At 37.2% G+C, this 12,032-nt stretch overlaps 2 protein-coding genes across 2 annotated transcripts; both read left to right on the top strand.

Annotated features, from left to right (window-relative positions):
• Positions 1 to 687: 687 nt before the first annotated feature.
• Positions 688 to 4,550, top strand: LOC147946804 (uncharacterized). The gene is made up of 4 exons (XM_087495517.1): positions 688 to 2,913; positions 2,995 to 3,532; positions 3,605 to 3,704; positions 3,801 to 4,550. Exons 1-4 carry the CDS (start codon positions 2,820 to 2,822, stop codon positions 4,503 to 4,505), a joined length of 1,437 nt encoding a protein of 478 aa, XP_087351643.1. The 5' UTR covers positions 688 to 2,819; the 3' UTR covers positions 4,506 to 4,550.
• Positions 1,197 to 2,702, top strand: LOC147946805 (uncharacterized). Its single transcript, XM_087507261.1, has 2 exons — positions 1,197 to 1,641; positions 1,849 to 2,702. Exons 1-2 carry the CDS (start codon positions 1,197 to 1,199, stop codon positions 2,700 to 2,702), a joined length of 1,299 nt encoding a protein of 432 aa, XP_087363387.1.
• Positions 4,551 to 12,032: the final 7,482 nt, after the last annotated feature.

Genomic DNA, 12,032 nt, shown 5'->3' with positions numbered 1-12,032 from the left:
CAGTGATTTTGCCTGTAACTTAAATAAACAATGTAATACTTATAATAACGCGTTGCTAATACTAAATTTTAAGACATGTCCAATCTGTTGAAAATATGTGGTATTACGTTCTGAAAGGAAACATGTGGGTCAATGTAAAAAACAGATACATTTCACATACTTTTGCAATTTTGTGATCAACATATTGCAATTAAATTGTCACCATATCTATGCCACTACAAGAAAATAGTCGATTTGCGAGGGAAATTTGCGATGGCAAAATGCCCTCGCAAATTTGCGACGGACTTGCGAGTAGTTTGCTAGTTTAGCGAGGGTACTTGAAATTCTCTCGCAAAATTTGCGACGGCGAAATCCCTCGCAAATTTGCGACGGATTTACGACAGATTTGCGACTCCGCGAAACATCCTCGCAAAAACATCGCAACTCCCTCGCATATTGCAACGGATTAGCGATGACATTTTCTGTAGCAAATTTGCGAGGGAGTTGCAAGGGCCGATGATGTCGGCAGCCACGTTTTTCCCGAGTGTAACTGTTTTGTCGGCAAAACAGTAAAAGCCTCGCAAATCCCTTGCAAAAAAATAATATTTTAAAATATCCCTCGCAAATCCCTTGCAAATTTTCCTAGCAAATCCATAGCAACTATTTTTAGTAGGCCTATAAATAGCAAGTTTATGATCCATGGAAACCAAACACAAAACACTTCCAACAAACACACTTTGAATACGAAAAAAAATATTGTGAAAGAAAAAAAGGCTAAAAAAAAAACCTAAACACTTTTAAATTATATAATAATGTTTGGAGGCGGGCAGCATGAGGTATACACATTGCGACGGTGGATGTACAATCACAGAGATCCGGAGACCGGTGATGTGACGAGAGAGTTTTGTGATGGGTTGCGCGCTTTCATGTACCAGGCGACAAACCAAGACTTTGCTCGTCAAAACGGTACAATATTTTGTCCATGTCCTAAGTGCTTCATTGATAAGTATTTGGAATTTAATCTAGTGAAGAAGCATCTTTATAATAGAGGATTTATGCCAAATTACTATGTATGGTTTCGTCATGGAGAGGGTTGTAGCAGTAACGTTGGAAGTAGTAGTATGAATTATGCTGTTGATCAACCTAGTAATTATGGGCATCAAGAATCTGATCAATTTGGTTTTTATGGGTATAATGAGGAAAATAGATTTCATGATATGGTTAATGATGCATTTCATGAAACTACTTCTGCATTTCCTGAGAATAATACGGAAGAACCCAACGTAGATGCACAACGTTTTTATACTATGTTAGATGCTGCAAATCAACCTATTTACGATGGATGTAGAGAAGGGCATTCTAAGTTATCATTGGCATCTAGGATGATGACAATTAAAGCTGATAATAACTTAAGTGAGAATTGCATGGATTATTGGGCTGAACTCATTAAAGAGTATTTGCCACCTGATAATGTATCGGCTGAGAACTACTATGAAATACAGAAGTTGGTTGCGAGTCTTGGATTACCATCTGAAATGATTGATGTGTGCGTTGACTATTGCATGATTTTTTGGAAAGATGATGCTAAGCTGCAGGAATGTCGGTTTTGCGGGAAGCCGAGATATCAACCTACACAAGGAAGGACGCGAGTGTCATATAAACGTATGTGGTACTTGCCTGTTGCTGATAGATTGAAACGCCTATACCAATCAAAACAGACTGCAGCGGCAATGAGATGGCATGCAGAACATTCTACTGAAGAAGGAGAAATTACACACCCATCTGATGCAAAGGCGTGGAAACATTTTAAATCGGTATATCCTGACTTTGCTCAAGAGTGTAGGAATGTTTATCTTGGGTTGTGTACAGATGGTTTTAGTCCATTTGGTATGTCAGGGAGGCAGTATTCTTTATGGCCTGTTATATTGACGCCATACAATCTTCCTCCAGATATGTGTATGCAAAGCGAATTTCTGTTCTTGAGTATTTTGGTACCAGGTCCAAAGCATCCAAAGCGATCTCTAGATATCTTCTTACAGCCTCTAATTCATGAGCTGAAGCAATTGTGGTATGAAGGTGTTCAGACGTTCGATTCGTCGAGAAAACAGAATTTCAATATGCGGACAGTGCTAATGTGGACGATTAGTGACTTCCCTGCGTACGGAATGTTATCTGGGTGGACAACACATGGAAGATTATCATGTCCTTATTGTATGGAACGTACAGAGGCATTTCAGTTAAAGTATGGGCGAAAATCTTGTTGGTTTGATTGTCATCGTCGGTTTCTTCCCTTGCATCATCCGTACCGGAGGAACAAGAAGTTATTTACAAAGAATAAAGTTGTTCGTGTTCCTCCACCAACTTATGTCTCTGGAAATGATTTATTTGAGCAGATTGATTACTATGGAGCTCAAGAAACCTGTAAACGTGGGGGTAACTATCACACACCAGCAAACATGCCAGATGGATATGGAAGCGCTCACAATTGGCACAAGCAGAGTATTTTTTGGGAGCTTCCATATTGGAAAGATCTTCTATTGCGGCACAATCTTGACGTGATGCACATTGAGAAAAACTTTTTTGATAATTTCATCGTTACGCTTCTGAATGTGCAGGGTAAAACAAAAGATAGCAGGAGATCTAGGTTGGATTTGGCGGAAATATGTGCAAGGATCGAGTTACATCTTACAAGATATGGGAAATTACCAGTACCCCAATTTTGATTGTCAGTAGAGGCTAAGAAGGTGTTGTTCGAGTGGGTTAAATCTGAAGTGAAGTTTCCAGATGGATTTGTCTCTAAATTTTCAAGATGTGTAGAGCAAGGCCAAAAATTTTCAGGTATGAAGAGCCACGATTGTCATGTCTTCATGCAACGGCTACTACCATTTATATTTCTTGAGCTCTTGCCAAAACACGTTCATGAAGCTATTGCAGGTATATAAGTATATAATGATATATATATATATATAGTTATTTAATTAATTCACCCATGTTTTTGTTATTCATTGGTTGTAGGTATCAGAGTTTTTTTCCGGGACTTATGCACTAGAACATTGACCAGTGAAGTCATACAGCAGTTACGAGATAATATTTCAGTGTTAATTTGTAACTTGGAGAAAATCTTTCCCCCTGCTTTTTTTGACGTGATGGAACATCTTCCAGTCCATCTACCACATGAAGCTGATCTTGGTGGCCCAGTGCAATTTCGCTGGATGTATCCTTTTGAACGGTTTATGAAAGCTCTCAAAGGAAAGGCCAAAAATCTTGCCAGAGTTGAGGGATCAATAGTCGCCGGGAGTTTAACAGAGGAAACGTCTCACTTCACATCATACTACTTTAGCCCCACCGTGAGAACCAAAAAAACACGTACTCGACGATATGATGACGGAGGCGTTGCACCTACATATAATGTTCCTGATGTTCCAGATATCTTTACTCAATTAGGAAGACTTGCTGGAAAGATAAAGGAAGTTTGGTGGGAAGATCATAGCTATTGTCGAGCAGCTCACAATTACATATTGAGGAATCTAGATTACGTTCAACCTTTTGAAAGGTATTCTTGTTTAAAAACTAAAATTAATTATATTTTATAAGATAACGAACTAACAAATCTCTATTTTTTTAGACTTTTTGAAATGCAGATTCGTGAAGCATATCCTAATTTAGAAGAATCTGACTATGAGGCCTACAAAGAGCAGGATTTCGCTAATTGGTTAAAATACTATGTAAGTATATGTATGAAATAAGTTTAGATTAACTATATGTATTAGAATTTTTAAGTTAAATAAACTTATGGTCTAATATCTTATTCGTTTATATAGGTTCAGAATGGATGTGGAAATGAACCCTTGCCTCTTTGGTTGCATGAGCTTGTTCAGGAACCAAGAGCGAAGATCACCACTGCTCCGATGTACTTTACTCGCGGTTATACGTTTCATACGTACGCACACGGAAGTCGCAAAGCTACAGCAAATTATGGAATCTATGTACAAGCTGGTGATATCGATTTCTATGGCGTTTTGCAACAAATATTGGAAGTTGATTATCCAGGCCTTCTGAATCTGAGATGCGTACTTTTTAAGTGTAACTGGTACGATCCATCGGTCCGAGGCGTGCGAGTAAATAATTGGGGAGTTGTTGATGTGAATGCGAACAGATCGTACTCCAAATTTGATCCTTTCATCCTAGCATCACAAGCACAACAAGTGAGCTTTCTGCCCTATCCTCGTTTAAGGCCAAGACGTGAAATGTGGTTATCAGTCATTAGAGTTAATCCTCGAGGCCGTATAATCGGGTTAGTTGATGATCAAGTCGTGTTGCAACAAGAAAGAGTCGGTGAAATTTCCATTCCAAACATGTCAACAGAAGATGTTATCCACATTGATACACAAAACAGGCAAGTTGAAGATGTTGATGATGTTTCCGAAGAAGAGGGTGAATTAGACGAATTTGAAGAGTCCGATGATGGAGAAGATTCTAATGATGATAATGTAATTTCTAGTAGTTCAGAAAATGAATCTGATTGAGCAATTGTACTTTTTGTTGTTTTTAAAAAAAAAAATATTTATCAATTTGCGATGGATTTGCGTTGGAATTGCGAGTGAGTGCTAGAACTCCCTCGCAAAATGGTCGTTAATCCCTTGCAAATTGCGAGGGAATAACGAATAAAAATATTAGCGAGGGATTTGAGAGGGACTTGCAAGGAAATGTTGGCTTGCCCTCGCAAAATGGTCGTTAATCCCTCGCAAATTGCGAGGGAATAACGAATAAAAAAAATTAGCGAGGGATTTGAGAGGGATTTGAGAGGGACTTGCAAGGGAATGTTGGCTTGCCCTCGCAAAATGGTCGTTAATCCCTCGCAAATTCTATACCCTAAACACTAAATGCTTGAACCCTAAGCTTTTACACATTGCAATGGATTTTTGTGTATCAATGTGGATGTACATCTTCTATTGATATGTTTGGAATAGAAATTTCGCAAATATTGTTGTTGCACCACAACTTGATCATCAACTAACATGATGATCTACTAAACCCTAAAGTAGAAGAGGTGAATTATAAGAATTCAAAGTGTCTGATATTGGAGAAGATTCTAATGATGATAATGTAATTTCTAATAGATTAGAAAATAAATCCGAATGAGCACAATTGTATATTTTCATATTTTTTTTTTATAAAACATATTTATAGTTTTGCGATGGATTTGCGTTGTACTTGCGAGGAAATCCTCGCAAATCCCTCGCAAAATGGTCGTTAATCCCTAGCAATACTCAATACCCTAAATATTATAAACGAGGGATTTGCGAGGGATCCTAGCTAATCTCTCGCAAAATCGTAAACCCTAGACACGCAAAGATTGCGAGGGAAATATGAGTGTTCCTAGCTAATCCCTCGCAAGTTTTAACATTGCGAGGGAATTGCGAGGTGTCCTTATTAATCATTCGCAAAATTAAAAACCCTAGATACTCAAACGTTGCGAGAGAATTACGAGGAATATGAGGGTTCTTAGCTAATCCCTCGCAACTTTAAACATTGCGAGGGATTTGCGAGGGTCCTTGTTAATCCTTCGCAAAATTAAAAACCCTAGATACATTGCGAGGGATTTGCGAGTAATTCTTGTTAATCCCTCGCAAAATTGTAAACCCTAGACACTCAAATGTTGCGAGGGAATTACGAGGAATCCTAGCTAATCCCTCGCAATTTAAGTTTATTGCGAGGGAATTGCAAGGTATCCTAGGTAATCCCTCGCAAATATTGCTAGGGCTTTGCGACGCTTTAAAAAGTTTATATATACAAGACCAATCGTGGTTTGAGGTTGCTCAAACCCAAAACACTCGCCGTCAAACCCTAAACGCTAATTCTCTTTCTCTTTCGATCGAACCCTAATCCTTTTCCGATCTTCTTCTTCCGATATTCTTCTTCCCATCTTCTTCTTCCGGTGTTCTTCTTCTGGTGTTTATCCTCCGACCTCGTCCTCTCTGGTGTTCTTCTTCCGACCTCGTACTCTCCGATATTCTTCTTTCAGTGTTCTTCTTCCGACCTCGTCCTCTCCGTTATCCTCTCTAGAACCCTAAGGTAAATCTTCTCGCATATGATTTCTTCTTCTCTACTTTTGATTTGATTTTATTTCGATTTCGTTCTTGTTTCGATTTCATTTTGCTTTCGATCTATCCTTTCGTTTTGATTTAGATGTCCATTTTATTTCTTTCTAGATGTTTGGAGGCAACGATTACACAAGATTCCTGTCGGATCAAGGTTTAGCCACTCCCACTACTTCAAATCCCTCTCCCACTGCTTCTAATCGTCGCCGTCTAACCTCCGGTGCCTCCAGTTCTCACAACCCAAACTCCGGTTCTCAGAATAGCCGCCGTCCAACCTCGCAGCACCTGCCTGTCACGCCTCCATATAATACGCCTTCACCATCTCCCATGCATGGTGCCTCTGCGGCGGATCCTGAAATTCCTACGTCTCAACCCGCGCTTTCCTCGTCTACAGTCATGTCCCAACGTCTCAACAACCTGACTTTGGAGGAGTTACTCGATAGTCCTGGTCGATCTAGTTTAACTAAACTAGATCCGCGCCGACCTCCAGAAACTCTGTGGTAAGAATTTTCTTTTAAGTTTTTAATTTGATAATATAATTACAAAGTTGTGTTTGCATGGATTCTGAAAGTTGAATTTATTTTGAAGGTTTGACCAAGACTCCTGTGTTGCGGCTACTGTTCGAAGCATCTTTGAAAGAGATTTCAAAGAGCCCCATGCCAATTGGACACAGACGCCAACTAAAGTGGTAGACCGTTGGTATGAAACGTTTGCGGTCAGTGAACTCTCTTTGTTTGCTATTTTACAATATATTTTTTTGCCTTAATTAAATATAGACTAATCCTTTCTTTTTTTGGAAGCAAATTTACAATTGGGACCGTTGCATAAACGATAGAGTGAGGAAAGAGTTTGAAGACAAGTTGAAGGACAGGATGTGTGATCAAGTGTCAAGGTGGAAGTTAAAGTGGAAGCTTAAAGGCGATGAGGCAAAGCCACGGTGGATTGATCCTCAAGTATGGGAGGGTCTTGTTCGGTATTGGCTTGATCCAAAATCAGAAATCAAGAGCATCAATAGTCGGAATGCTCGCTATCATGATCCGGATGGCACTGGAATATACAAGCACCGTTCAGACCAAACTTCGTTTAAAGCCCGTGCTCGAAAGCATGTAAGTTCCTTAAGTTTTTTTTTTCTTAAGATTAGGCCTTCAGACACTCTTTTATTTGTTAACTAATCAACCTCTTTTTTGTTTCTTACTAGTCTGAGATCACTGGGGAGTTAACTCCGGATTTCCTACGAATCTTAGAAGACACTCATCGAAAACCAGATGGCTCATTTACGGATGGCAAGTCCGAGTCCGTGTTCAATGAGGTGTCGTCCAAGATTCAAGAGTTAGAATCTGAGCTTTGCACAGGGGAGAATGGAGAGAGTTCTGCTTCTGGTGGGGTGCCCATTCATATCAAAAACAAAATTTACACTGAGGTAAGATAAACGTTCTTAGTTCTTTTTTAAAAAAATACTCAATGGTTGAACTGTGTGGTTAAGTTAGTTTTTAGTGCTTCTGGTGTGTTCAGTTGCCAATCGTATATTGCTATTGATTGCCTTGTTAATGATTTTGTGATATCTTAGGATTGTTTTGTATATGATAACTTAGGATTGTTTTGTATGTGATAACTTAGGATTGTTTTGTATGTGATAACATGCGATTGTTTAGTTTGTGATAACTTCCTTGTTTAGTTTGTGATAACTTGGGATTGTTTAGTTTGTGATAACTTGCAATTGTTTAGTATGTGATCCATTGTTTTCTTTTGTATGTTTGTAACTTGTGGTTTGTTGTTTTGTTTTTAGGTTGCTCCGAAGAAGAAAAACAGAATTTTTGGGGTTGGTTCTCTGCAGTTTGAAGCGTCCTCTACCACTAGCTGTCCGCAACCTCTGTCTCCAGCTAATGATCCGGTTATCTTGGCTCAGAAGCTTGCTGCCGCTGAAGAATGCATTCAAACCCAGGCGACTCAAATCCAAACCCAGGCGAGTCAAATCCAGGAAAGTAGTCAAAGAATGCATAGCTATGATGCATACTTTGACTATCTTGCGGAAAAGGATCCTGAGTTTGCTGCCAAGTTTGGATACCCGACCAACCAACAAGGGAGCAACCCAGAAGGCACCAACCCAGAAGGCACCAACCAGGAAGGCACCAACCCAGAGGGCAACACAGGTGAAACGGGAGCAGCTGGTAGCCAAACTGGGACCAGAAACGTGACCTCTCTCTCTCAATCCTTTTAAGAACTCTTCTCACTTTGTTCTGATTTTTGTTTTGTAAACATGACCATCTTTGTTTTGTAAACTCTTCTCACTTTGTTCTGACCAGAAACGAAAACATGACTTTTGTTTTGTAATATTTATGTTTTATTCTATTTTGAATTTTCAATTCTGTTCTTCTTATTATTATTTTTTTTTAACATCTAAAATATTATTCACAAAAAAAAAAATCAAACATAAAAATGGTAAAAGAAAAAAAAATTAAAAATGAAGAATTGCTACAAAATTAGCGAATATCAACAATACTAGGCAGATGGACGTCGCAAAGTAGTCGCAAAATTTGCGACGGATCGAACATTGCGATGGAAAAAAGTCCTCGCAATTTGCTTGACAATTGCGAGTACAACCGTCTCTCGCAATGTGCGTGGGATTTGCGAGGAATATATCTCTCGCCAATTACGTTAGATTTGCGAGGGAAAATATCCCTTGCAAAATTTGCGAGGGAATTGCGATGTCAGCTTATTTGCGAGGAGCGATTTGCGAGGAATAGTTGTGTCTCGCAAATCCCTTGCGACTGTCGATTTGCGAGGGAATTGCGATGGATTCTTCCATCGCAAATCGACTGTTTTCTTGTAGTGTGCATGGTTATGTATAACTGGATTTAGAATTATCTATATATGAATTGAATAGTTTGCATAAATCATTTTGTTTTTCATATGGCTAAAAGTAATAATTTTACAATTAATGGATTGAAATCCTAATTAACTAGTTTATGGGTCATTAATTAAGTTATCGGATGATGAGTTCCAGAAAAAACTAAGCCATAAGTCATCCAATTTTAATCAAACCGAAGTAACAAAGTAAATAACAAATGACAACAACAACAACAAAAAGCGATGATAACATAAATTGAATATTTTACTAAGGAAACCTCAAGTTACAAAGGAGCTTAAAGTTCTGTATTGAGCAGAAATAGATGATAAATGCAAAAGAATAAGTTGATAGAGCAGTTAATAAGAAGAGATAATGCAGAAAGAGGTAGAGCCGATCGACATATGTTTATTCTCCCCATTTACACTGTATCTTTCCTTATTGCATTTCATCAGGTCCTCCTCCTTAAGTTAGGTTCATTTCTAATTAGAGTTTTTGTAGTTAAAATATATATATATATATATATATATATATATTTAATATTTGTGTTTAAAGTTTAAATTAATCATAAGCATAGAGGGGGATGCAAATATGAACATATAAAAGCTAAAGTATTCTTTAGCAAAAGAACCAAAAAAAAAAAAAATCAACGTGGCCGAGATGAGTACAAGGGATAGCACAACTTAGAAAAATTGGTTGAATAGTGATAAATGCTTCCATACTACAGAGCAATTGCTCCAACGCGTTTAGGGATTAGTGATTTAGGTAAGAGCTACAGAACGTATAGTCTTACTATTTATGTCGTTTTCATTCATAGGACTTAATGATGAAACCTGCCCAGCTGCTTCGTGCATGTTCTTGCTTTGCTGATTTGGTTACACAAGAAATTATAATTGAGTTATGGAGTATATAATTCATAGAATAATGAATGGACTATGTTCACTCTTCATTTCACTGTATCAATTACTACTATATGCATGTGACTTTTGTTGGGTCCATTATATTAACAATCAATATCTCTCTTATTGAGACGCTACATTCGCTACATTCACTACCCGTAATTTACAAGCAGCTATGCCATTTCAATATTTTATTTTTAAAATTAACCTTTTTAATCCAAGGATGACTTGACGACTCTTGGTTGAATTTGATGAATTTTTACATGGAAAAAACAAGAATATATATATATATATATTTGAATTCTAGAATAAATCAATACAATAAAACTTCTTTGTTTTTCACCAGAGCATGACACATCAGTTCTAGCATTCAAGCTGGTGTTGACACATCAATTAAAATCAATAGCCAATAGAATTATAACAAATAATACACATCAACATTTTTTCCAGTAATAATTGTTTTTCAATAAAAAAACATACAAATGCTCTGTTCTTACAGTTAAAACAAATTCAATCGAATAAAGAAAAATGAAGGAGAGCATATCTCATTACCACGACACTACCCGTAATTGAACTTCTTACCTTTGTTAACATCAGCACCGTTGGTATGGGATGGTATGGGATGAAGATACTGTCGGGGATATGGTAGTGAGGAGTTCATATGGGTCTGATGATCTTAACGACGACGTTAATGTGTTTCCTCTCAAACCAAACAAACTCTTTGTGCAAGAGGTAAGTCTTTCAAATAGATTTGTAACTAGAGAAGTCTCTGTTTTCTGGGTTTCTGGTGGATGAATGAGAAGAAAAAAATAGATGAATTTATTGATGATTTTGTTGAATTTTAAGGTGATTGGAGCTGAGTATGGAGAAGGGTTTGAGACTTTTAGACATGATGGTCCTCTCAAAGTGGATGTGGTAAGAGCTTCTAATGCTTTTCAATCTTTTATTGAAGAAGAAGATGAGTGAAGAGGAGGAGGAGGAGATGGACACAACTTCATCGTCGTCGCTCGATGGATTTCAGATCTGGTAAGTGAAGAGCTGTTCTAACCGAGTGGACTCAGCGAGGTGGAGAGTGGAGACGGTTGAGGAGAGAAAGAGGAGTCAAGGAAAAGCAAGTCTTCACGGGAGAGAGACATGTCGAGAAGGTGGTGGTAGTCGGGAAGGTGAAGGCGATCTCGATAGTCCACCAAACAGCGTCGTCGCAATAATCCATGGCTCTGTTCCTTCCTCCACCATCTCCATCAGCTCTAGCAACGCGACTCTCGGCCATCACATCTGCTCATATGTATCATCATTTGTTTCTCAAAGAATCTGGCAAAGAAGAAGATATCGGTTTAATTATTGGTTGGTCGGATTTCAATTCAGTGTAGAATCAACTTTTAATGGTTTAACATTTTGGTTTATTTCATATTTAAAGTGTAAACCAATGTAACTCAGAGTTGGGGAGATTTAAATATAGAACTTTTGTTTCAGAGAGAAATATGGGTAGAATTTTTCTTTTTTTTTGTATATATAAATGGGGGTTAAAGTTTGGACTCTATCTGGCTTGATACGATAATTTTTGATGGGGAAAAAATAGCTCGTTTTCCCAGCTTATAAGTTGTAAAGTTATAACTTGTCATAGCAAGTTCATCGGAAAAAAAAAGCTCTCTCTCACTCTAAGATCCGAGAGATTTAAGAGAGAGAAAAAATTCTTAGTTAAAAAATTCATCGGATTTTCTAATATATTTTTCTTCCGAATTATATTTTTCGGTTGGTGTTTTCTTTATTATTTTTTTGTTTGTTTAGTAAAAATAAATTGTTTGTCTATTGTATAATTAAAATAATAAGAAAATAGAATAATGAAAATAATAATAACAAAAAAGTAGTCAAGTAGATAATAATTGGCATTGATATTTTTTCAAAAACTTTATTAATTATATTATTTGATTTTGAACAATTTATATTAAATTATAATTTTAAAACAATAGAAAAGTACGAAATAAAAATATTATATAAAAATATATATATAAAAAGAATCCGGCAGTATAGCGCGGGTTTAACGTAGTATATCTTAAAAGCATAAACATGTCAGCAGAATTGATAATTTAAGAATAATCAATATCTAAATAATTTTTTTTGGACATGTTTTCACTAATGTCTAATGATTTCGGTAAATTCCGTTGTTACAATTTACTGATACAAATTGTGTTGGTTATTTAGTTATGG

The sequence above is a fragment of the Camelina sativa genome, chromosome 3 (genome assembly GCF_030686135.1).
Source record: "Camelina sativa cultivar CO46 ecotype springtype chromosome 3, ASM3068613v1".
Taxonomy (NCBI): Eukaryota; Viridiplantae; Streptophyta; class Magnoliopsida; order Brassicales; family Brassicaceae; genus Camelina; species Camelina sativa.
This window is presented reverse-complemented; position numbering and strand designations above follow the sequence as displayed.